Raw genomic sequence first — 27,255 nt, forward strand, 5'->3', positions numbered from 1 at the left:
AAATCAAAACAAACAGCAACAAAAGAAAAAAGAACTTTTACTGGGAGAAGGGTAGTTCAACCATGAAAGACGAATGGGACACTACTAAAAAAAAATCTAATTAAAAAAACACTCTCATACTTCAATTTTAAAAACCATAAAAAAGATATAGCATAAAAGATTTCTAATTATAAAACAATGGTATTAACATCACCAAAACATTTAATATAAACTGAATGACAAAAACATTCACAGAAATTTAATCTTTAACAGCTCAGATATCATATCAATTTTCAATGGAAATGATTCCTTAAGGGATGCACTTTCTTCAACTCAAAATACTGCAATAATTATATGTATATACATAAAAGTATATACATTTACATCAATGGATATTTTGTATAATAGATACCCACATAATTATAATATGAAATTACATGGTAATTTCAATAGTGAGCATTTTCTATATTTACATCCTACTTATACTCGTTTTATAAAAGCATTTGTTGTCTAGGGATATATAAATGTATATTCTGGTTCAGAACAAGTATGCAAATATGTTTTCCTCTATCATATCATGAACACTTACATTTGAGGATTTACCAAGTTTTACTCATATGAGGATTTATAAAGTTTTGTCAAGTTAGATGCTTGACTCACATTTGCTTATTTTCTTTATGATGACTTTTCAAGCAAACACTTGCTAAAATGAACAATCATGGAAAACTTTCTCTCTTGATCAAAATTAAACAGTGTGGGGAGTTCCCCTTGTAGCACAGCAGAAACAAATCCGACGAGGAACCATGAGGTTGCTGGTTCGATCCCTGGCCTTGCTCAGTGGGTTAAGGATCTGGCATTGCCCTGAGCTGTGGTGTACGTCACAGATGTGGCTCGGATCTGGCGTTGCTGTGGCTGTGGTGTAGACCAGCAGCCATGGCTCCGATTCAACCCCTAGCCTGGGAACCTCCATAGGCTGAGGGTGCGGCCATAAAAAGCAGGGGGGAAAGAAAAAAGAAAGAAAGAAAAAAAAGAAAAAAAAAAAAACCAGAAACAAAGCAAACAGTGTGAACCAAGTTCTCACCTGAGGTGACGGAAGGGATTTTGTAACTGGAAGTGATGCGGTAGTAGGGGGGATTATCCATGTGGGTGACGCCCGAACTGACAGGGTCCGTCAGCTGAAGTTCACTCACCAGTTCTTCCAGCAACTGCATTGTTTTGTCTCTACCTAAATAGACAATAACTTTCTTCACCTGTCACAGAAGAAATCGTTTGGAAGAGAAAAAGCACAAGTTTTATCTCACCGACTTGAGACAGATTTTATCAGAGTTCGTTCAACTTTAAGTGGTAGAAGAATAAGCACAATCTCAATGCAAAGAGACATCAATCAGCAATCAGACATGGATCAGCCTTATAAACACTGCTCTGCCCGCCCTCCAATCCTCAACATCTTGATGGGATGACCTGACTGTATTGTTTCATGGTGTCCATAAAGTTAGCTGCTTCCTTTATGTGTTGCTTTTTTTTTTTTTCCTTCGGAAAAGCTAATGTGCCTTTCCTATACATCAGTTTCTTTTTTCAATAGGAAAGCTTTCAATTAAAACCATCCTAAGAGTTTCCTCATATTGTTATTCAGTCAGCCTTGAAGCACAGGATTTTATCTTTTCTTCTGCCGTTGCCATTCTCTGGATTCAACCAGCAATATCAAGCGGTGGTGAAGAGCAAGGGTCTAGAACTAAGCTACAACTCGAATGACAGTCTGGATGGGGGTGTGGATGGCACTTTTACTAGCTATGTGACCTGGGACATTCCCCTCTGTTCTCTCTTCTGCAATTGGGGACAACAGCACCTCCTTCGTACAGTCGTTGGAATGAAATAAATTAAAATCTATAAAGCGCTTAAAAACACCTAGCACCCAGCATGAGTTAATGAAGTGAAAAAAAAATTTCAGCATATACTCTTTAAAAGTCTGTTTTAGTAATGTGTATTATTGAAATAGGTTGATTAGTAAACAGTCTCTTTTTTTTCCCCTCCCTACTTCAATCCTCATTACTCAGAATGTGGTCCTTGTAGAATAGGCTTCATCATCTGGAAACTTCTAGAAATACAGAATCTCAGGCCCTGCTCCTAACTCTAGAATCGGAACCAGAACAAGATCCCCAGATGACTCATGTGCACGCAGATGTATGAGAAGCTCTGCCTTAGATGGCCCCTTGCCAAATCTTAAAACATGCTTTATCATATCATAAAAACCTGATTGCCCTTACCTGATGCTAACCGACTTTCCACAGTCAGCTCTTCATCTACCCAACCCACTGTATTTGCTAATTCTCTGTTCTCAAGTTCAATCCCTTCTGACCAGTTCAGTGCATTTCTGCCTCTGCACCTTTGCCCTAATCGTGTCAAGTCTTCAAGCCCCACGCCCACCCTTAGCTACACTGCCTGCCCAAGAAGAAGCTTCCACTAACTTTTTACCAAACGGGTTGGGTTGGAATTCCAGCTCTATTATAAAGACAGAGCTAAACGGCTGTGTGACTTTGAGGAAATCCCTCTTCCCTCTGCCTTATTTTCTTCATCTATAAAACTGCAGCAATGTTACCAGACTCACAGATTTCTTCTGGAAATCAAATAACACGTACGAAGTGCTTGTACCATGCCTGGCCTATAACAATGATATTTAAGAAGAAATGATAACTAAGAAGTTACTATTTTTATTGTTGTCATTAAGAATAGCTCTTAAACATTTTTGGGGGGTTGCATTCATGGCATGCAGAAGTTCCCAGGCCAGGGCCTGAACCCAAGCCACAGTAGTGACAATGCTGGATCCTCAACTTGCTAGGTCACCAGGAAATTTACTCATTCAACCAATTAAGGGGACTTTCTATGTGTCAGGCATGAGCCCAGGCTCCAGCAAGACGGCAATGAACCAAACGAAAATTACTGCTCTTTAGGAGTGGACTGACTGAGGCAAAAAGCTAACAGATATAATAAGTTTGATGACAAGTGCTAGGAAAATCAATGAAAAGAAGGAAAGGAAAAGAAGAGTGTGGGTGGGGCATTTACAATTTTAGACAAGATGACCAGCAAAGGTGTCAATGAGGACTGACATCCAAGGAAACACGAGAAGGAGGTACAGGAATGAGCCACGTGGCTGTCAGGGGAGAGAGGAGAGTAAGCGCCAAGACCCGTAGGTGGGATGCTTGGTGTGAGGGCAGGGGTCAGTGTGGCTGGGGGTGGGGTGGGGCTGAGGGAGACTATCAGGACGTGGTCAGAGAGGTATTGTGGGGTCCTGCTGATTTGTGCCATACACTCACCTTCCTCTGAAGGCCTCTCCATGAAAAGTAATTCTGTGACATGCCTTCAGAACAATGCTTTCAGGAATCAAGTTAGCTGGGGAAATGCTGGGTAAAGCAAAGCTATATGCTGGTTCAAGTATATGCAAACTAGTAAATCTAGGATGCAAACTAGTATATCTAGGATGGACAAACAAGGTCCTACTGTTGGCACAGGGAACTACATGCATATCCTATGATAAACCACAATGGAAAAGAAAATATATTTGTATAGCTGAATCCCGTTGCTGTACAATAGAAATTAAGACAACATTGTAAATCAGCTATACTTCAATAAAATTAAAAATGAAACAGTAGATGCAAACTACTGCATTTGGAGTGGATAAGCAATGAGATCCTGCTGTATAGCACAGGGAACTGTATCTAATCACTTGTGATGGAACATGATGGAGGATAATGTGAGGAAAAGAACGTGTATATATGTATATATATTTATCTGGGTCCCTTTGCTGTACAGCAGAAATTGACAGAACATTATAAATCAACTATAATAAAAATTTAAAAATGCATAAATAAAAAAATTTTAAAAAGTAAGATCTGCTGAAAGAGCTTGCAGCCATATTCTGTAGAGCTAGTCTTCTGTGGAATATACTTTAAGGAGATGCTACCATGTGAGTGAGAATTCTATCTACACGTATACAATGTGTGTGTTTACATGTATGTATATATATATTCAGTTTAATATTCATGTTTGATAGTTTCATATTGTTCTCTTAACTTGAGCAGATTTAAGTACTGCTTCCCCCCCTAGAAGGCAAAGACTACTCTATTCTTCACTGTTTATCTCCTAGCATGCCTTTCCCTGCTTCCAGAAGCTTTAGGGCATAATTCCACAGGCACTTAACTCTCACTTCCCTTCCTGCTCTAACATCCCAGCGCCAGCTCCTAATAGGGACAATTATTAAAACCCTAAGTTTTGTGGTCTCTACTTCTAGATGGCGTTCTCTCAGTGTCATCTCTAATCTGCCCAGACAGTGGTGGTTCCATGGTTACCCACTCTCGGGACAACTCTGCAATTTTCCTCTGTGGCTCTTATCATGACTGTACTTTCTCACCTTACTGATGTATTCAGGAAATAAATTAGGTACAGGTTCAAAAAAGTCTGCAACAGCCATCAGATTATAAGGCTCAGAACCTAGAAGAGCACCTGGCTTGTAGTAAAGCCAGATGGAATTTGTTAAATGAATCGGTGAATACACCCTTTGCTATTTCCTGACTGTTTTCCTGGTCCTTGCTTTGCCTCTGCTGGTCCACTGCTGCCCAGACTCTGATATCATAAGACACTGGATAAATATATATTTAAAAAAAGAGGAGTAAAGGAACTCAAACACATACGTAAGGCAAAAGGCTTGGTTCACTATTCACTCCGCAAATGCTGATCAGAAAGTGCAGAATTATTTTCAGGTTTTTCGGCCAGCCGTCTGCAAGTGTGGTCCACACATTCTCCACCTCTGACCATGCCAGCTCATCACCATACTGGATGCAGGAAACACAGCACACACTTCAGTAATGACTGTCTATTCACTACCAAACTTGCCACCTCAAGAAATACTAGAAAATCATGTTTTTTGTTTTGTTTTTGGGTTTTTTTTGTCCTTTTTTTTTTGCCATTTCTTGGGCTGCTCTCGTGGCATACAGAGGTTCCCAGGTTAGGGGTCGAATCGGAGCTGGAGCTGCCGGCCTGCACCACAGCCACAGCAACTCAGGATCCGAGCTGTGTCTGCGACCTACACCACAGCTCATGGCACCGCCAGATCCTTAACCCACTGAGTGAGGCCAGGGATTGAACCCACAACCTCATGGTTCCTAGTCGGATTCGTTAACCACTGTGCCATGATGGGAACTCCTAGGAAATCATGTTTTTATAGATAGCTTTAATCTTTAGAGGAAGAATCATGTCTTTCAAAAAATCTGAATGCAAATATCATTAATCACCTATGATTTTAGCTGCTCCTCAGAGAGATATTTTATATCTAATGAGAAGTTTTTTTTTAAAGAAAGGAACTTTTTTATAATTCATGCTTGTTTGGTTATCACAGGATTATCTAACTTCTTCCCCCCCCCCCCGTTTTTTTCTCTTTGTCTTTTCTAGGGCTACACCCGTAGCATTTGGAGGTTCCCAGGCTAGGGGTTGAATCAGAGCTGTAGCTGCTGGCTTACACCACAGTCACAGCAACATAGGATCTGAGCCTCGTCTTCAACCTACACCACAGCTCACGGCAATGCCAGATCCTTAACCCACTGAGCGAGGCCAGGGATCAAACCTGTAACCTCATGGTTACCAGTTGGATTCGTTTCCACTGGGCCACAATTATCTAATTTCTTCATCTATTTCTAACCTGTTTCTTCCTCCTAACTCGTTAATTCTGGGCAGCAACTGCTAACACAAAATCCCTTTTACCTTTGCTGTCATGTACATCAGATTATTCAACACCATGGCCGTGGCTTGCGGGGATCCCCAGCCTTCTCCTCGTAACCAGCGCCTGCTAGTCACCATAAGTTCTCGGTCTTTTAAGGAATCATCTTCATCTTCCTCATGTCGCCTTGCTGTGGGCAAAGGTTTTAAGTCCACCAACTCGATGTTGTTCATCCACGGTAACAGATAGTGCAGCATAACTTGCCTCCCAGCAGGATGTGCTGTCTGAATTCTCTGGCTTATCTCTGAAATTATAACCAAGTCAAAGAGGCAATAGCTGATATAACTTTGGTTTCCTTTGATTGGTAATGAATTTAAATTGTAAAGCCTTTTTAATTCTTAAAAAACAGCCACCAGATCTTACTCCTTACACTTGTAAAGATTTAATAAGAAATTGCAGGAGTTCCCGTCGTGGCGCGGTGGTTAACGAATCCGACTAGGAACCATGAGGTTGCGGGTTCGGTCCCTGCCCTTGCTCAGTGGATTAACGATCCGGCGTTGCCGTGAGCTGTGGTGTAGGTTGCAGACGTGGCTCGGATCCCACGTTGCTGTGGCTCTGGCATAGGCCAGTAGCTACAGCTCCGATTCGACCCCTAGCCTGGGAACCTCCATATGCCGCGGGAGCGGCCCAAGAAATAGCAAAAAGACAAAAAAAAAAAAAAAAAAAAAAGAAATTGCAGTATCATGGTAGGTCAGGATTAAGCATTTACATGAGAAGAAAAAAAAATTCTAGGAGTTCCCGTCGTGGCTCGGTGGTTAGCAAATTCGACTAGGAACCATGAGGTTGTGGGTTTGATCCCTGGCCTTGCTCAGTGGGTTAAGGATCCGGCATTGCTGTGAGTTGTGGTGTAAGTTGAAGATGCGGCTCGGATCCTGCATTGTTGTGGCTGTGGTGTAGGCTGGCAGCTACAGCTCCGTTTGGATCCCTAGCCTGGGAACCTCCATATGCCTCGGGTTCGGCCCTAAAAAGACAACAACAACAACAACAGAAATTCTATAAAGACATGTTTTGTCTCAATTCAAACTCAAATTTCAGATAGTTAAAATTTCTTGGAATTCCTGTCGTGGCTCAGCGGAAATGAATCCAACTAGTATCCATGAGGATGTGGGTTCGGTCCCTGGCCTCATTCAGTGGGTTAAGGATTTGGTGTTGCCATGAGTTGTGGTGTAGGTCAGAGATGCGGTTCAGATCCTGCGTTGCTGTGGCTGTGGGGTAGGCCGGCAGCTGCAGCTCCGATTCAGCCCCTAGCCTGGTAACCTCCATATGCCACGGGTGCAGCCCTAAAAAGCAAAAATAAATAAAATAAAATACAAAAAAATAAAATAAAATTTCCTAAAAGTAGTTTTTGAGAAATGGTTGCTAAAGAAAAACTACTAACCAGTTCAATGATCCTACCTGAGAATATGGCGAGAGTTAGCTCAGGATATGCCCTTGCCAATTCCTCCGACAACTGATAATATGAGACGGAATACAGATGCGGCAGAGGAGACAGCTGGCTGAGTGCTCCGTCTGTTCTCTGAACCTCCAGTTTGTGAGCGTAGCGAAACATCTTCGGTTCCAGGATCTACAGGAATGTAAGCCATCAACTTAAAATTTTGCGTGGCCTCTAAATTTCAGCTATAACTAAAAACGTACAATCTTCTCGCAAGAAATATTACAGTTTAAAAGTTATGCAGTTATATATATTGTAAAGGTTTTCAGACGCTAATTTCTAAGATTTGTTTGAAAAAGATCTATTTACATTTCTTGTGTTGAATGCCAGTGACATGGGTTAGTAGCACAGTTTGAAAATAATTTCAATTTTCATTGAATTTTAATATACAATTACCCGAAGATTTACCATTTTTCCAGTTCAAATCTATATAACTATATAAAAACATGTACACATGAAAACAATTCTTCAAACCTATCTTGGTTAATCACGGATTACAGATGGAATATAAGCTAAAAATTCTTTTGACATTATACCATATAAAAAGCTACACCATTCAACTTTCTTTTTAATTCATAAAAACATTAGGGTATAATTCCTAAGATGGTCCCTACCAGCCTCAGTACCACTTCAAACCCTTTGGGAAAATCAGCATCTACTTGAATCCCATTCATAACCTTTGGTTAAGAGTAAACACCCACATCCCACCATCAATGGATATAATTGTACATCCATGCGCAGTAAGTTAACTTTTTAGGTTATCTTTCTCAGTCTAAAGAAAAAGTAGAAAAGGTAATCATAAAAGAGCTAAAGACTTTTCACTTGATTCTCAAAAAAAATTTTTTTTGAACTCACATAATTCTTATCCGCTGAACAAAATAATAGTTAAAGGCACACAGAGGCCTGAACCTCTTTTAGAAATATGCACACACACAGAGGCACATACACAGGTGAGTGTTTGGGGGGATATTATACATAACCCCCCAACAATGTACTTCAGAACAGTTTGCATTATTTATAGACTTAAATGACTCATATTATCTTAGTCATCTATTTCTAATGATAATCAGGAATGCATACCATACCCGACTAATGGAAAAAAAGCTGAATATTAGCTTACTTTCAAAGCAAGAATAAGTTGTGTGCTCTATTACATCCTGAGTAAAAAAAGATTTCAATTTACATTTGCTTACAAACCTGTAAAAGCTGCATAGCAACTTCATAGATACTTCGAGAAGAATCAGCGGCTTTAAACAGTATCAGATTGAGAAGCATCACTGTGTCACACTGATAATCCCTAGGGACAAATTTTACATGTCAGGTAAAGGATGATTAGAGGTTTTCACACCAGTTAATAAACACGATACAAAGGGCATGGCTGCAGGCAGGTAGCTGCTGAGCCTATGACTGCTTTTATTTTATTTTTTTTTTTAAGGCAAAAGGTACAACAGATGCCTGGTGATCATTATCCTCATTTGGTTAAATGTTTTCAGAGCTTAAGGAAAGAAAATACTGGTTTCCCACTATTTTTGAGTTCAAAAGGAAACATTTCCTATTTTTTTTTTTTGTCTTTTGTTGTTGTTGTTGCTATTTCTTGGGCTGCTCCCTCGGCATATGGAGGTTCCCAGGCTAGGGGTCGAATCGGAGCTGTAGCCACCAGCCTACGCAGAGCCACAGCAACGCGGGATCCGAGCCGCGTCTGCAACCTACACCACAGCTCACGGCAACGCCGGATCGTTAACCCACTGAGCAAGGGCAGGGACCGAACTCGCAACCTCATGGTTCCTAGTCGGATTCGTTAACCATAGCGCCACGACGGGAACTCCACATTTCCTATTTTTAAATTTACTTTTACTTTTGATTTTAGGGCTGAACCGACAGTATATGGAGGTTCCAAGGCTAGGGGTCCAATCGGAGCTACAGCTGCCAGCCTATGCCCCAGCTACAGCAATGCAGGATCTGAGCCACGTCTGTGACCTACACCACAGTTCACGGCAACACCAGATCCTTAAGCCACTGAGCGAGGTCAGGGATAAAACCTGAATCCTCATGGATGCTAGTCAGATTTGATTCCGCTGAGCCACGATGGGAACTTCTGGTTATGATTTTGAGAAGCTAAATAAAATACGAAAGCATGTCACATCGAGAGTACCTGTTCTGGAATACATTAGCTATGGCTTTAAAGCAGCCAGCTGCCACTCTCTTGGAACCGGTGTAACAGCGATCCACGGCCCAGTACATCAGGTTGCTCTGATCCGGGTTCAGCTCCAGCAGTAACGTGACTGCTTCACAGCCCAACTGATGAACCTACATAAAGGTCACGAAATTGCCCAGGACAGAGAAGAGTGAGATCTTATTTAATTGTCTACTCCTCTACCTTTTTATTAAAATAATACAGTTCATACAATAGTGTATTTCGTCACAAAACTCAAGTCTCCTTTTGTTCAACCCTTTCTTATGTTATTCGGCCAGCAGAAAAAATGACACGGAAAAATTATACGTGGCCTCCTGCTTTTTATGTAAGAGCAGTAGAATTCTCTCCTCCAGCCGAGCCCTGGAGGTGGCTGATGAATATGAACAGTGATTAAGTGCTCTCAGCAAAGTGAGTTATTAACCTCTCCAGTTATTTTTATCAAGCTTTATGCTTATTTTTGATAACCCAACAGAAAATTTATTCTGCAGGGGAAAAAAAGTAGGCCTATTTTAAATAGTGAAATCTGTGTGCATAGAATATGAGAGTAAGGAGGGCAAGAAAGCATGATTAACTGGAGCGTGGTCAAAAAATTAAACATAGCAAACAACATATTTCTTCCTTGGAGCTCAGGGTATTACACACTAATATTCTTGTATTGACTTAGAACCCTACTGTGAGATATACACACACACTGTATTAATCCTATAATATAAAAGGGAAATTAAATTATTCAAATGAGGACCAAATAGGAATTAGAAATGTCTTAGGTTGTTGTATCCTGTTTAATTAATTAATCTTGTCTTTTTAGGGCACACCCATGGCATATGGAGGTTCCCAGGCTAGGGGTCCAATCGAAGCTGCAGCTGCCCGCCTATACCACAGTCACAGCAATGCCAGATCTGAGTCACATCTGCAACCTACACCACAGCTCATGGCAATACTGGATTCTTAATGCACCGAGTGAGGCCAGGGATTGAACCTGTGTCTTCATGGATACTAGTCAGATTTGTTTCCACTGAGCCACGACAGGAACTCCTACCCTATTTAATTTTACACACTATGTTTGTTGCCTATAATTCTAGCCTATCTTATTTTATAATTCTTTTTTTTTTTTTTTGTCTTTTTGTCTTTTTTTGTCTTTTTTTGTTGTTGTTGTTGTTGTTGTTGCTATTTCTTGGGCCGCTCCCGCGGCATATGGAGGTTCCCAGGCTAGGGGTTGAATCGGAGCTGTAGCCACCGGCCTACGCCAGAGCCACAGCAACGCAGGATCCGAGCCGCGTCTGCAACCTACACCACAGCTCACGGCAACGCCGGATCGTTAACCCACTGAGTAAGGGCAGGGACCGAACCCGAAACCTCATGGTTCCTAGTCGGATTCGTTAACCACTGTGCCACGACGGGAACTCCGCCTATCTTATTTTAAAAAGACATTTTCAATGGGCCATGCAGTAACTTCAAATAATGCAATGGCAATTTATTGTAAATTTTTAAAGGGAATTTTTGTAATTACCTTTTTGTCCAGAGAGTCCAAAATGTTATCCAGCCATTTGTACAAATAGCCATCTGATGAAAGTCCTACATTATCTGCAACAGGGCCACAACATAGTACAGCAGACATAGCCTTCAAACAATAATATTAGAATTACATTTAAAACATTTAAGAGGTTAAATGATGGTTGCTTAACGAGAAGAGGCAGGATATTTTACTCATGCGTAGGTAGCCACAATATCTTTAATTTTTTTCTTTACAAAGAAAGGCATAATAGTAATTTTTGAAACTAAGAAATTTACTAGGAGTAAGAAATAAATATCATGATATCAGAATAAGCATGGAGTCTGAACAGTATTGGAAGAGAAGGAAAAAAAAAAAAAAAAGACCAAGAGAAAGTACTTAAGTAGAAAAATAGGATTGGGGGATGGAATCCTTAGTTCTTTAACCACATGGCTTCCAATTTTGATAGATTCTGGAACCTTTTTGCATTGCATTTTATATTTTCAAAAAAACTTATAATATGTTTGTATACAGCAGGCAAGTACATGTCTTAATGCGTCTGAAGAAATCCCAATCTTTTTTATAATTCCAGGCACTGAGAGACAAAAAACAAAATTTAACATAAGAAAAAAGAAATCAGATTTCTAAGTAAATACCTTTAGAGCACAGTACTGATGTCTGTTAATTTGCATATTTCTATCACTGTATCTGTCCAAAGGCGTAAACATGATGCTAAAAGGACCAGCCCAGTGACTGAACAGCATAAACAGACTGTGACGAAGGCTTTGTTGAGGAAAAATACTTCTTCTCTGGTGCACTGTAAAGTAAAAATAGGTGGCAAAATTATTTCCATTTCCTTTTTCCTTAGGAGGCATGTCACTTACTTGGTATTGAATATGTAACATTGTTTAAAAAAAAAAAGAAAAAAGAAAGCAAAAGTTTTCATCTTAACCTAGCCCTAACCTCTACAGTAACAGACATTATTTACATATATGCAAATCACAGGAATGAAGTTGCAGACTATATGTCAGCACATAGTGCAGTGCTCTGTGAAATATGGCAAATTGGCAAGCAGAATTTTATGGCACTTACAGTGCTGCCTGGAGGCTGGCATAGAGCTGGGAGTCAGGACCTGCTTCTCCCTGGGGGGTTGCTGGCTGCATGGTTATCTTGGCCACAACATTAACACAACCTACTTGTAGATTGTGGTTCACTGGTAACCACGAGAGGGTTTTGGACTATATATGTTCAGCTATGTAAGAATCATTACACGGAATCTTGAAATACACAACAGACAACAGGGGTGCTGATCTATTTGCAGTGAAGTGTGCAGCCCAGAGTCCAAACCCATTCTGCTGCCTTTGCTGCTGGTTTAGATGATCTCCAAGGATTCTTCCCATTAAAAAAAAAAAATCTATTCTACAAGTTCTCTGCATCAGTCCTTGCTGAAGAAACTCAGTATCATAAAGAACCAATGTGTAAGTTGTTGACAAGTGTTGAATAATGGGGTAAATTATATCTTTAGACCACTGAACTTCAGCTTAGAGAATCTAGAGAAAAAATGTTCTTTCCCTCTACATAGCATCATTTGCCCCTCAAGTTCAAAACAGGGTCCTGGCAGTTGAAACTAATGTACCTGCTATGACTTCAATAGTCAACTATTTGAATATACTTTTTTTTTTTTTGTCTTTTGTCTTTTTAGGGCTGCACCCACAGCATATGGAGGTTCCCAGGCTAGGGGTCTAATCGGAGCTGTAGCCGCCGGCCTTTGCCACAGCCACAGCAACCCCAGATCTAAGCCGCATCTGCAACCTACACCACAGCTCACGGCAACACCGGATCCTTAACCCACTGAATGAGGCCAGGGATCGAACCCGCAATCTCATGGTTCCTAGTCGGATTCATTTCTGCTGTGCTATGCCAGGAACTCCTGCATATACTTTTTAAGGTAATGAAATAACTTTAACTCTTTCCCAGAAAGAAAAAGAGACATTTATATTTACATTGTATATCGAAGGCAACAACTACATTTTTATACAGGTAAAGAAAGAATTTCTGACTTTTCAAAAAGCAATTGCATACATTAATCTTCCTGCTGCCTAAACCAGTGCCTGGCATGTAGTATGTGCTCAATAAAAGGTACACTTTGTAAAAGGAATCAGTGAGTCACTGTGGTCCTTATTCATGCCAACACCCTTCTCCCATCAGTCAAAGGTATCTTGTTAGTTCTATTCTCAATTAACACTTGGAGCATTATGCTCTTTGCACAAAGCATCTGGAACAAGTTTGTTCAAAGACCTTATTCTACTGATTTCTTCAATTTTTTGTTCATGTTTTGGTTATCACTGAAAGTCCATGTTGGGTTGCTTTTGGATTTCTAGTCACTGACACTAATTAAAAGATATGTTATGCTGACATACTTTTTCATACGTTCACAAGTTGCTTATCAACTTAGATTACAAAACCCCAAGGGGAGAAAAAAAATGTGATGGTCCCTTAATATTCATGAACAGTTTGAGGCACTGAAAACCATACCTGGAACATTCTGAATGATATTCGCCACTAAGGCACTAAAATGGCATCGTATATCCTTCAGGGTGTCAGAGTCTTTTTCATTTTCTGCTTCCAGGAGTTGTCTAGTTAAATCTACATATTCCAATAAAGTGTTGTTGAGGAAGTGTGTTTCACTATCAAGGCCACCACTTGCACTGAAAATATTGAAGAAAACACATGGTAAAGATAATGTGATTTTAAGTTATAACTTAAGTCAAAATAAATTCCTAATAATCAAAATCAGAGTAATATATATTAAACTCTGCATAGTCTAATTTAATATGCAAAAAAAAGAATGAACAGGATTTTGGCTTACTGAAATATAGAAACACACAGTGCTTCATAATTAAGGAACTGCAACTGAATTTGTATTATTCATTTCCATATCCAACTTTAATCACCTATGGTGAGTTGTAAATATTATTCTCTCTTCATCAAAATATAGTGCTTTTTTGAAATAAAGAAATAAGAACACATATAGGAAAGGGAGGATCAGTTTATAAGGTAGAAAGAGGAAAGGCTAATTCTATATATTTGCATAGTTGCCCTGCAAATTCATATTATACTTTTAGCATAATCAATTAAATACCCATTAGGTACTTATTCCCAGCAAGACTCTGGGATAGATATTACTGGGGATACAAAAGTATGAGAATTCAAGTAAGAGTGCTGGTTTAAAAATCTGCCATCTAGAGTTCCCGATGTGGCTCAGCAGGTTACGAACCCAATTAATATCCATGAGGATGTGAGTTCGATCCCTGGCCTCGCTCAGTGGACTAAGGGTCTGGTGTTGCCGAAAGCTGTGGTGTAGGTCACAGACATGGCTTGGATCCGGCGCTGCTGTGGCTGTGGCATAGGCCTGCAACTGCACAGCTTAGATTTGACCACTAGCTTGGGAACTTCCATATGCTGCAGGTGCAGCCCTAAAAAACAAAAAACAATAAAATCTGTCTACACCCTGGTACTTGCCTCAAGTACATCTACAATAAGGCTCTCTTTGGAGAATCTTGGTGGCTCCATGGGTTATGGACCCAGCATCGTCACTGCTGTTGCCAAGGATTTGATGCCTAGCCCAGGAACTTGCACATGCCACAGGAATGGTGGGAAAAAACCTCTCTTTGAAGCTGGGCTCCTGGGTCTGGAGCCCAATGACTGCATGAAGGTTATTTGGTTAAGTCACAAGTCTGGGATTCCAGTCTTATTCCACTGGTGAGTAAGCAGGTGTGACCCATAGCTACTTTAGAGCACTTTAGTTATTTGGTTAATTTTTCCTTGTTTTATTTGTAAAGTACCTCTAAAATATATAATTTTTAAAGTAAAAATATTCTTTTAATACCTGTGAATAGTTTTTTATACATATCCTAAATCCATGAGAATAAGAGTAAGGGATCACAACGATACAGCATGATAAAAATAATAGTCAAAAATAGGTTGAATGAATTCACAATGAATTTTTTCCTTTATTCCTTAAACAAATGTTTTTAAACTCTGGGTCATGATTTCTTTCTTTCTTTTTTTTTTTTTTTTTTGGGTCTTTTTGCCATTTCTTGGGCCGCTCCCACGGCATATGGAGGTTCCCAGGCCAGGGGTCTAATTGGAGCTGTAGCTGCCAGCCTTCGCCAGAGCCACAGCAACGCGGGATCTGAGCCGCGTCTGCAACCTACACCACAGCTCACGGCAATGCCAGATCCTTAACCCACTGAGCAAGGGTAGGGATCGAACTTGCAACGTCATGGTTCCTAGTCAGATTCATTAACCACTGCGCCACGATGGGAACTCCTGGGTCATGATTTCTTAGTTGGCTGGGAAGACGATTAAGTAGACTGTAACAGAACAAAACAGCCACTCATGTAACAAATATTCACTGACTACCTACTATGTATCAGGCACATAGGACCACCTGGGTGAAGAAAAACAAAGACCCCTGCCTTCTTGCCATTCAGAATTCATCCTTTTTTCCTTAGCCAAGAAGTACAAAGTCCATAATAGTGATAACTTCATATTGATTTCTCTTGAAAAAGAAAATCCAAAAACAAAACATGCAACTGTGTTCAAAACCATTACTGCTGAAAAGTGAGTCCACCTTTTGTAGTTAAGTTTCAAAATTCAACATCTTGCAGTTCCCCAAACAATACCATTCAGATTCCTCATTCGCTAATATTACATTAGAAGCAGTCGAAAATGGAAAAAAAAAAAAATTCAGATGTGTATTAGGTTAATTTTTTGCATTGAGCCCACCAAGTGTCAAATTTGCTTTGGCTAACTTCTAGTTTGATTTTTGTGAAGGATTAAAAAAAGTGATGTTTCCTTTTTATTTTCATTTGATTTTCATTTACTGTAAGAGAATAGTAAATCAAGGGTTTAAATTCTCTTTAAAAGCACTATATTTTGAAAGCACTTGTCAAAAGCATTCTATGCCAATTTTGAAAGATGTTAGGCACACTTGAGAAATAAATGATTGGGACAAATGGTAAAGTGACAATAAATACCACACTTGTTGGATTATTAATACTTTTTCCCCAGGAACTTTTTACAGTTAACTTTTTTCAAAATGGTCAGGTTCATTTTTTTTTTTTTTTTTCTTTTTGCTTTGTAGGGCCACACCTGCGGCATATGGAGGTTCCCATGCTAGGGGTCAAATCGGAGCTACAGCTGCCAGCCTACACCACAGCCACAGCAATGCCAGATCTGAGCCATGTCTGCAATCCACAACACAGCTCACAGCAACGCCGGATCCTTAACCCACTGAGCGAGGCCAGGGATCGAACCTGCAACCTCATGGTTTCTAGTTGGATTCGTTTCCACTGCGCCACAATGGGAACTCCAGTGTTTGTTTGTTTGTTTATCGATGGCCAGGCAACATCATTACTTTCCCAGAGAAATAGTTATATCTCAACATAAAGCTGATGAAATTATCCTCAAGGGGCTATTCTTAGTGTTGAGATGCCTTTACTCCAACAGTCATCTTAGGTTCTACATTTTTATTTGTGTAGGGTGGAAAGAGTGAGGAATTATGTTTATGGATTTCATAATTTTCCCCAGCATGATAGATTAACAGTTGATTGAAATAATTTGCAGACTTTATAATGTTTAGCCTTTAAATACATGACTTTAACAACTCCAGAAGCAAAAGATCCTAAGGACAAAGTGAAACATAGTTAACTCAGTCACACACACACACACACACACACACACACACACACACACACAGGTTACTATCCACTAGCCAAGATTACAACATCCCAGGAAATAGCAAAACCATAGGAACATTATACCCAATTTTTGTCTAAAGCAAAAATCTGTACCAGTGGCAGATCTTCAGTACATTTTTTAGCCAAGGTTTCATGAACCACATGCATCTTTGGTAAACAGTGTTTATAGTGGTGCAGGTTTTTGCTGTTGCTAAGGTGTTTCTCTGTTTTTATATTTTTCATAAGAGAAAAAAAACATGTTCTTTAATCATCCCAAAATTTTAACATCAAAATCCAGTACTGACCTGTGACTGATGACACCAGCATCTGCCAGCAGTTCAAATATTCGTACCAGCTGTACTCGTAAAATATCTCGACGCCTGCGCCGTTTCATGTTCTATCCCAAAGAGACAAAGATGTTAATGAAAGATCTTTTGAGAAAGCTGACAGGAAACTTGCTGGTGGAACTTGTAAAGAATGATGTGAACTGGAGTTCCCGTTGTGGCTCAGTGGTTAACGAATCCGACTAGGAACCATGAGGTTGTGGGTTCGATCCCTGGCCTTGCTCAGTGGGTTAAGGATCTGGCGTTGCCCTGAGTTGTGGTGTAGATTGCAGACACAGCTCGGATCCCGTGTTGCTGTGGCTCTGTGTAGACGGGTGGCTGGCTACAGCTCCGATTCAACCCCTAGGCCTGGGAACCTCCATATGCCACGGGAGCGGCCCTAGAAAAGGCAAAAAGACCAAAAAAAAAAAAGAATGAATGATGTGAATGTCTTAATTTGAGGGGGGCCCTCATTATTTTGCTTAATGGACGGAGATTTCACGCACTCTGGTGGCTTATTGTGTCAAAAAGGTTATGTGTGGATAGTTTGACATTAATGAGCCTAATAAAATCAGATGACATTTTATGCAGGAATAACACTTATGAGGGGAGATGATAAAAGGAACTAAAACATTTTAGGTTAGGTTTGCTAATCAGACAACCTCAGAGGAATTGAAACAGTTCCTCTTTGGATGATGAAGGGTCCCTAAGACACTCCCAAGAGTATGACCGAAGAGCAGGGACAATATCACAAAGAAACAGAAACCCCACAGATTTTGCTCAGGCCATGGTTTTTTCACTCAACAGTGAATTCTGACACACAAAAATACAAACAAAACCAAACTTCTTGGAGTTCCCATTGTGGCTCAGCAGGTTAGGGACCAGACATCGTGTCTGTGAAGATGCAGGTTCAATCCCTGACCTTGCTCAGTGGGTTAAGGACCCTGCATTGCGGCAAGCTGCAGCGTAGGTTGCAGATGAGCTCCGATCTGGTGTTGCTGTAGCTGTGGCCTGCAGCTGCAGTTCCGATTTGACCTCTGGCCTGGGAACTTCCATATGTTGCAAGTGTGGCAGTTAAAAAAAAAAAATCTGTATTTCTTCAATTGTTATGGTAGGAATAAATATGTTTTCTTACTAGGGCCAAAGTACTAATCCTTAGAATAATAGCTGTGACATCTCAACTTGGTTCTGCTTCTAACAGGAACTCATATAAAAGTAAGATAGAATTCATCTCTTAAATCCTTTCTTCTGGAACTCATTATTTCACGATATAATTTTCATAACACAAGGCCATTGAAAATTAGTCTTTCACTTTCGTGTCCACAATCCAGTTTTCTGCCTTCGAAAAGCAGGTCAATTTGTGGATAAACCAGTTCATTAAATTTACTGTTTCTTTTAGCTCAGGAAGTTTACTGCAATTCATCTTGAATGAAATGGTTCCTCAACAATCTCTGTGGATTTCTCAAAGTTTTGGTTGACCTGTTTTCAGTTTGTCTCCATAGAAAGACTGTGCATCTAATGCTCTCAAAATAAATTTCACATTTAAGGCATGTCACCGTACACACCTACTCACGTGCTATGATGATTTTTCCCCCTAAAATTCATTGCTACTCTAATAAATCATTTTGCACTGTAACCAACATGACGATTCTGAAACAAAAATCTAATCAATTATAAAATGGGGATAACATCAGACTCATTTAAGGTGCTTAAAAAAAAACAAAAACAGATTTCTGGGCTCCACTTCAGAGATTCTCATTTCACCAGGCCCAGAAAATTGAAATTTTTTGGCAAGCTCTCCAGCTAATTCTTAGATTCCACTGCCATACAGGGAACACTAGTGTGCTGGATAAAATAAAACCAGGATCCTTTCATGAAACAGTTCATTTCTTACCTTCCAGCCTAACATTGAATCAGCTTCCTCATAATTACAAATAAAAATTTGCAATGTCCAATTTTTTAAAGTTTGCAAATGCTGTTCCTCTACTTAGACTGTATTTCTCTTGCTTGTCCACTGGGGACAGTGCTTCAAAAATTCACTACAAGGAGGTCTCACTGCGGCTCAGCAGTTAATGAACCTGACTAGCATCCATGAGGACATGGGTTCGATCCCTGGCCTTGCTCAATGGGTTAAGGATCTGGTTGATCTGATTGCCATGAGCTATGGTGTAGGTTGCAGACGTGCCTTGGATCCTGTGTTGCTGTGGCTGAGGTGTAGGCCGGCAGCTACAGCTCCGATTGGACCCCTAGCCTGGGAACCTCCCTATGCTGTGGGTGTGGCCCTAAAAAGACAAAAAGACCTAAAAAAAATTACGACAAATGTCAATGCTTCACCTACAAAGTGTTCTCTTACTCCACAGGCAGAATCAGAGGCTTTCTTCGTATACCTTATATAACCCTTTACCTATGACTTTAAATAAATATTTAAATACATGATACATTGTTATAATTATCATTTATACATCATTTGTCTCACAAGGCCTGTGGTTTCTGCAAGTTGCTCAGAACCATATGTGTAGATATGGGGATCCAGACCTGGGGTTGGCACAATACAGCCCTTAGGCCAGATCTGGACCACTGCTGCCTGGAATTGTAAAATAGAGCTTTACTAGAATATAGGACCACATCCACTGGCATAGTTGTTTATGTAGCAAAACCGAGTAGTTGCCGTAGAGAAATGATGGCCTGCAAAGCTGGAAATTCTATTTGGTCATTTACAAAGGTTAACAGACTTCGACCCAGATGCTGAGCATTCTGACCATTCTCACTTCAGCTACATCAATGTAATATCTGTATTGCAGAATGGGTTTCTAAGACCGCTAATGGGGGGATAAAGAGTTTTATTTGTTGTAATCTTTTTTTTTTTTTAACAATGTTTGCCCATTATTCTACTGGGTTGTTCATTTTCTTATTGATTTTATTTTATTTAATTTTTTTTTGGCCATACCTGTGGCATGTGGAAGTTCCTGGACCAGTGATTTAACCTGTGCCACAGCAGCAACCTGAGCCACCGCAGTGACAGTGGTGATCCTTAACCCTCTGTGCCACAAGGGAATATTATATATATTTTTAAGTGGAAAATATTTTCAACATAATATATATTTTTATATATTTATATATTTTTAAATGTTGAAAACTGTACTAGACTTATTTATTTACTTCTGAATGCCTAACTTTTGTTCCTATTATATAGAATATAGAAGCCAATTTTAAGTGTTTGCCAAAAAAAAAATTTTTTTTTTAAATCTTTTTGCCATTTCTTGGGCTGCTCCCACGGCATATGGAGGTTCCCAGGCTAGGGGTCTAATTGGAGCTGTAACTACTGGCCTAGGCCAGAGCCACAGCAACTCGGGATCCGAGCCGAATCTGTGACCTATACCACAGCTCAAGGTAATGCAGTATCCTTAACCCACTGAGCAAGGCCAGGGATCGAACCCGCAACCTCATGGTTCCTAGTCGGATTCGTTAACCACTGAGCCACGACGGGAACGCCAAATAAATATTTAATGACAGAAACCTAAACAGCTTACCTCTGGCCTTCGTTCAAGTGCTTCTTTAATTATGGGATGTAATTCTTCTATTAGTTCCCTAGAAGAAAAATGATATACACTCTTTTAATTAACAGCTAAAAAGATATAACCTGACATGTGGGAAATTACATGTAAATATTAATATGATGATCTAAACTGACAAGGGTTAACCCTAGTACTACTGTTTTAAACACAATTTTTATTGTTTTGTTTTGGTTGTGAAATAACACATGTACTCTGTAGAGTATCTGGAAAAAAGGAAAAAATGGTATAGGCCACTTACTCTAATTTGAAGAGATAAATACTATCTGTTCAATCATTTTCCAGCCACATGCATTTTACATGGTTTAAACCTTAACATATGTCTCCTTTGTTTCCTTAATATTAGCACAATCATTTTCACATGTTAATTAATAATACTCTAGTATTAGGTTGGATGTGACTTCCTAACCATGTCCAGTTATAACTGATTCAATACATTTTATCTAATTTCTGGACTTTCCGACATGGTTCAGTGGTAATGAACACGACTATAATCGTGAGGATGTGGGTTTGATCCCTGGCCTTGCTCAGTAGGTTAAGAATCCAGTGTTGCCATGAGCTGCAGTGTAGGTCGCAGACCCAGCTCGGATGCGGCATTGCTGTGGCTGTGGCATAGGCTGTCAGCTATAGTTCTGATTTGACCCCTAGCCTGGGAACATCCACATGCCACAGGTGCAGCGTAGAAAAGACAAACAACAAAATTTTATCTAATTTTTAAAATTATACATACTGCCCAGTAAACACTTTTGTAAATTAATCTCTGACTTCATTTTTTATTATCTCCTTAGTATTAATTTTTACCGATAAAATTAATGGGTCAAAAGGTATGAACCACATGAAAATAATCCTTTTTTTTTTTTTGGCTTATATCCTGATTTTAGGTTGCAAATGTACTCACTGTACAAAATTTGGAAAATACAAAAAAAAAAAAAAAAAGAAAATAAAATCCACCCACAATTTCATCATGTATAGGAATTATTGCAGAAATTTAAAGTATATGCCTCAGAATTGTTTCTATTTATTCTTTATTTTTTTAAAGAAATTGAGATTGTTTATGCATCTCACTTTTTTCTGTTAGCACAAGAGTGTATTTATTTGTCATAAAATAATCTTCTAAAACTTCATTTATAATGAACACCATCCCACACCTATAGACATAGTACAATTCATTGGCCTATTTTCTATTGTACATGTTATTTTGGAAACAAAACATCAAACATCACCTCATATCAATATAGGACAATCTCAAAAGAATAAATTCAGTGTTCAGCAGGCAATAACAAAACAGACCTTCAGGTAAAAATGAAGTATTTGCTTTATGGCTCTCAAAAACATCAAGAATGATATAAAATATGTTTATACATTTCTTTTAAGAAAAGTTATTTCCTTGAACAAGAAGGGGAAAAAATATAGTTTTAAGCAATACATTAAGATTATAAATTAATAGAACCACTGCATAATCTAAATAAATTGGATAGGAAAAAATTAAAGCTTCCCATGGCATTTTATAATTTCTAGAACAAATTTATGTATAATTATATATTTGACTTTCATAATTGTTCTTTGAAGAAAATAGGGTAAATCTTATTTGCTCAATCAAAATGAGGAAATGAAGGCCCAAATAAAAGAAATGTTTTGTTAAATGTACGTGGCTAATTAACTATCCTAATAATAAGTGCTCTACCTCACCTGCTCTCCTAGTAGCCACATTTACTCCTGGAGCACATAGAGAAGACATAGAAAGATAATTACCTAAACGCTCCTGGGTTGGTCCTGCCAAGACCTAGAACAAGGGATTCTGTGATTTCCATGCTCTCAGAGCGCATCATTGGAACTATGTGCTTAAACAAGGATGAAGGGGATGGGACGCCAATAATCTGGAAAAGATAAATTATATTTTTAGCAGCACTAATGAGAGTACAGCCAACTAAATAATTTGACGTTTTAACAGTTATCTGTCAAGGACAATGGATAGATGAGCTTAGAATGAATGGTGCTTCAAGATTTGCCTGTGGTATACATAAGCTAAAAAGGTTATGTGATTTATCCAGTGGTTCTCGCTCACTGCCAGTTTGTTAACAGAACAGGATTTGCAGGTCTCTTAATTTCTTACAGAAACTCACCATTGTTTTACAGGCCACCTCCCTCCATTAATCTGTTTCTTTTGATATGTAAAAATGAGTTTAAAAAAAAAAAAAAGCTTCTAAAAGAGTTATCAGTGGAGTTCCCATTGTGCCTTAGTGGTTAACAAACCTGACTAGTATTCAAGAGGATGTGGGTTTGATCCCTGGCCTCGTTCAGTGGGTTAAGGATCTGGTGTTGCCGTGAGCTGTGGTGTAGATCAGACTCAGACCTGGCAGTGCTGTGGCTGTGGTGTAGGCTGGCAGCTGTAGCTCTGATCTGACTCCTTACCTGGGAACTTCCATATGCTGTGGGTGCGGCCCTAAAAAGACAAACAAACAAACAAACAAAAAACCCAGAAAAATTTAAATAAATCAATAAAAGAGTCATCAGTATTAAAGAATTTGTCAATTTCCTTGAACCACCAGGTGATTCTGTGTCATATCATGAAGACTCTATTGCTGTTTTTAATCAACTTATTTGGACCACTACATAATTTGGGGAAATTCTAAAATCAAAACTTTATATACCATTGATTCCAATGAAACCCATAAAGATTGTAATGGGACTTCTTGAACTATAGTCAAAATCAGTCCAAGTAACTAATAAACATTTCAATCAAGTGGCTTCGTGGTCCGGTTAACACATGACATTTATAAGGCCATTCAGACTCAGTGGCAGACCTGGAAAACTCACTTTCGAATCAATGCTGTAGCCACTATCGGGGGTGGACGCCAGCGTCTCGGGAGGAGAACACCTCACAGAACCTGCAGATGCTGAAGATGATGAGGATGTGGCTGCACTGCAGCAAAGAAGCAGGTAGTTTCTCCACAGGCCAATGTATGAGTCACTGCTTGTGGTAGTATTTACTTTCTTAGCATTGATGGGGCTACTGAAAAGAAAAAAAAAAAGAAAAAAAAGAAAAACAAGTAGGTATAAATAACACAACCCATTTTGAAGTTTGTTTTTTTTTAACTAATGCTAAATTTCTATCCATTTAGGGGAGGTATTAGTTTATAGTTTTTATTATTACTTCTACGAAGTCTTTGTGGAATGAGATACAATGAATAAAATATTGGATTGAAAATTAAAACACATTACAGGATCATTTTGATATAGCTATTATTTCTATCACTACAGTTTAAAATAGTATCTCAGGTTGGGTGAGGGGAGAGGAGTGGGTTGGACTGGGAGTTTGGGGTTGGTAGATGCAAACTATAGCCTTTGGAGTGGCTAAGCAATGAGATTTTGCTCTATAGCACAGGGAACTGTATCTAATCACTTATGATAGAACGTGATGGAGGATAATGTGAGAAAAAGAGTGTGTGTATATATATATGGATAATTGGGTTACTTTTCTGTACAGCGGAAATTGAAAATTGATAGAACATTGTAAATCAACTATGATTAAAAAAAGAAAAAAAGAAAAAAATTTTATCTGGTCACATTTATATTATAAATGCTCAATGTAGGGCAAAAGTGAAAACAAAATGAAAATTACCTTTACCTACATCAAAATAAGCAGTGAATATTCTTCCACACAACTTCAATTTAATACATAAAGGCATGAATCTATCTCATTTAAGTTATAAAAATCTAATCATACTGTTTCTTTAGTTTTGTACCTGCTTTTTATACTTAACATATGCTTTAAATATCGTCCATGTGCTTTAATACCCTTTCATGACATTTTTTTTTTTTTTTGGTCTTTTTTTTAGGGCCATACCCACGGCGTATGTAGTTCCCAGGCTAGGGGTCCAATTTGGAGCCGTAGTCTCCAGCCTACACCACAGTCACAGCAATGCAGGATCCAAGCCAAGTGTGTGACCTACACCATAGCTCATGACAACGCTGGATCCTTAACCCACTGAGCAAGGTCAGGGATCCAACCCGCGTCCTCATGTATGCTAGTCGGGTTGGTTACCCGCTGAGATGGGAACTCCATACTGTTTCTTTTGTTTCATACCTGCTTTTTATACTTAACATATGCTTTAAATATCGTCCATGAGCTTTTAATACCCTTTTATGACATCTTTTTTGATGACGGAATGCTATATCACAGAGATTATCATGAGGTATACAGCCACACTTTTAGAGTTGGATATTTTAGCTAATAGAAAATTTTCCATAATACACACAGCACTATGCATTTGAATATATGAAAAATTATAATGAAAGTTTATATTCTTGGGTAAATTCCTGAAACAGGAATTGCAGTCAAAAGAATATCTGTACTTTTAAGGATTCTGTTAGATTTCTGTCTGGAAAGATTAGACCAATAAAATTCTTCAGAACAATTCCATAAATCTTTACAAACACAAAAATTCCATTAGGATCGAGGACTGAGAGCAAACAAAATTATACTAAATTATAATCTCAGTCTTCAATAGATTTATAGTATATTAGGATAAGCAATCCCTACACACCACTTCATTAATTCATCAATAGTCCCTTAAGTATTTTATTTTTTTATTTTTTGTCTTTGTCTTTTTAGGGCTGCACCCGTGGCATATGGAGGTTCCCAGGCTAGGGGTCTAGTCGGAGCTACAGCAACACCAGATCTGAGCTGCGTCTGCAACCTACACCACAGCTCATGACAAATCTGGATCCTTAACCCACTGAGCGAGGCCAGGGATCGAACCCGCAACCTCACGGTTCCTAGTTGGATTCATTTCCACTGCGCCATGACGGGAACTCCATCTCTTAGTATTTTAAAGAGCACAGTGAGAACAGTACAAACAAACCCAAAAACCTATAAAAAAAAAAAAATCACTGTCATCCTGTGTGCTATGGGAGATACATGATACAGAAGTAAAATAATGTCCATGGTATTAGGCTTGATGAAGAAAAATAGAGAAGAAAGGTGATACAGGGAATGGAGGTAGGAAGGGGCTTATAATTTCAAATATGGTAATTAAGGGAAACTAAATAAGTTCATAAGTGTTATGCAAGGTGGTGAATGTTCATTAAAAGTATAGCATCCACAACCCAACTGAAAAGTGGGCAGAAGACCAAGACATTTCTCCAAAGAAGACATACGGATGGCCAAGAGGCACCTGAAAAAATGCTCAACATTGCTAATTACTAGATAAATACAAATCAAAACTACTATGAGGTACCACCTCACACCAGTCAGAATGGCCATTATGAACAAGTCAACAAATAACAAATGCTAGAGAGGGTGTGGAGAAAAGGGAACCCTCCTGCTCTGCTGGTGGGAATATATATTGGTACAACCACTATGGAAAATAGTCTGGAGGTACCTCAGAAAACTAAATATAGAACTACCATATGACCCAGCAATGCCACCCCTGGGCATACTATCTGGACAAAATATTCATTCAAAAAGATACATGCACCCCTATGTTCATTGCAGCACTATTCACAATAGCTAAGACATGGAAACAACCTAAATGTCCATCGATAGATGAAGGGATTAAGAAGATGTGGTATATATACACAATGGAATACTACTCAGCCATAAAAAAGACAAAATAATGCCATTTGCAACAATGTGATTGCAACTAGAGATTCTTATACTATGTGAAGTCAGAAAGACAAAAACAAATACCATATATCACTTACATGTGTAATCTAAAATATGACAAAAATAATCCCATCTATAAAACAGAGACAGACAATGGCAATGGAGAACAGATTTATGGTTGTCAGGGGGAGGGAGTGGGATGGATGGAGAGTTTGGGGGTGGAGGATGCAACCTGTTACATTTGGAATGGATGAGCAATGGGGTCCTACTGTACAGCACAGGGAAATGTGTGTGATTGGGTCACTTTGCTGTACAATGGAAATTGCAGAAACATTATAAATCAACTATAATTTAATTGAAAAAAGCATCCAATACACAATATCTGAGAATCTAAATAGATATATAATTCTGGTTTGGAATTATGAGAAGGGCATAAAAATAAAGTGGAATTTGCAATATGTCAGATGTGGGCATACAGAGGAAAAGGCATTCTAGGTTCATGTGGAAAAAAAGGTCATGGAATAGATGTGGCAGATCACATTTAGTGAATTTTGAGAGGTTTTTGGTTCCAACACAGAGTCTATGGATGTCGATGACAGAAAGTAAGGGGAACAGACTGGAGAAGCCAGGTTTGTGGCACCTTTAACTAATTAATTAATTAATTAAGTCTTTTTAATCCACAGCTATAGCTGCTGGCCTATACCACAGTCACAGCCACAGCAACATGGGACCTGAGCCACGGCTGCGACCTACACTACAGATCATGGCAACGCCAGATCCTTAACCCATTGAGCGAGGCCGGGGATCGAACCTACAACTTCATGGATACTAGTCAGATTCGTTTCTGCTAAGCCATGACAGGAACTCTGTGTGGCACCTTTAATGTGAGCCTAAGATGTTAAGTTTATCCAGATGTTGGGTTTATATGAACAAAGTTATATGATGAGACGACTCATTACACGCCATTAGATCAATGGCATATTGGATAAGGTGAAATCAGGAACCCCAAATCAGGGTCACAAATTCTCGCCTATATTTAAGAGCAAGACAAAACTGCAGCTTATAAAGCCACGGTCAACTCTCCATCACATCACCAGTTACTCTGACTCTTTACCATTAGTCTGAGAACCACAACTGAGTGACA

The 27,255-nt window shown here is 39.1% G+C and overlaps 1 protein-coding gene across 32 annotated transcripts in view; it reads right to left on the reverse strand.

Moving 5' to 3' along the window:
* FRYL (FRY like transcription coactivator) overlaps positions 1-27,255 on the reverse strand; it is a 351,368-nt gene that overhangs the window by 73,689 nt on the left and 250,424 nt on the right. For 28 of the 32 annotated variants that reach the window (XR_014812414.1, XR_014812413.1, XR_014812412.1 and 25 more), the window contains 13 exons: positions 23,321-23,516; positions 22,256-22,380; positions 20,462-20,519; positions 16,914-17,005; positions 13,400-13,572; positions 11,521-11,681; positions 10,883-10,993; positions 9,331-9,485; positions 8,376-8,475; positions 7,142-7,310; positions 5,731-5,990; positions 4,665-4,805; positions 1,061-1,229 (listed from right to left, as the gene is read on the reverse strand). Coding sequence is in view for 25 of the 32 variants with exons in the window: in XM_084971998.1 (XP_084828124.1) it covers positions 1,061-1,229; positions 4,665-4,805; positions 5,731-5,990; positions 7,142-7,310; positions 8,376-8,475; positions 9,331-9,485; positions 10,883-10,993; positions 11,521-11,681; positions 13,400-13,572; positions 16,914-17,005; positions 20,462-20,519; positions 22,256-22,380; positions 23,321-23,516 (1,910 nt within the window). In the remaining 7 variants the exon portion in view is untranslated. The remainder of the gene's footprint in view (positions 1-1,060; positions 1,230-4,664; positions 4,806-5,730; positions 5,991-7,141; positions 7,311-8,375; positions 8,476-9,330; positions 9,486-10,882; positions 10,994-11,520; positions 11,682-13,399; positions 13,573-16,913; positions 17,006-20,461; positions 20,520-22,255; positions 22,381-23,320; positions 23,517-27,255) is intronic. The other 4 variants (XM_084971990.1, XM_084972000.1, XM_084971997.1 and 1 more) reach the window with 1 other exon arrangement.

This window comes from Sus scrofa, chromosome 8, assembly GCF_054392235.1.
Source record: "Sus scrofa isolate SSC_HxYL_T2T_F1_AM1 chromosome 8, Sscrofa_HxYL_maternal_Yorkshire_Landrace_v2.0, whole genome shotgun sequence".
Classification (NCBI taxonomy): domain Eukaryota; kingdom Metazoa; phylum Chordata; class Mammalia; order Artiodactyla; family Suidae; genus Sus; species Sus scrofa.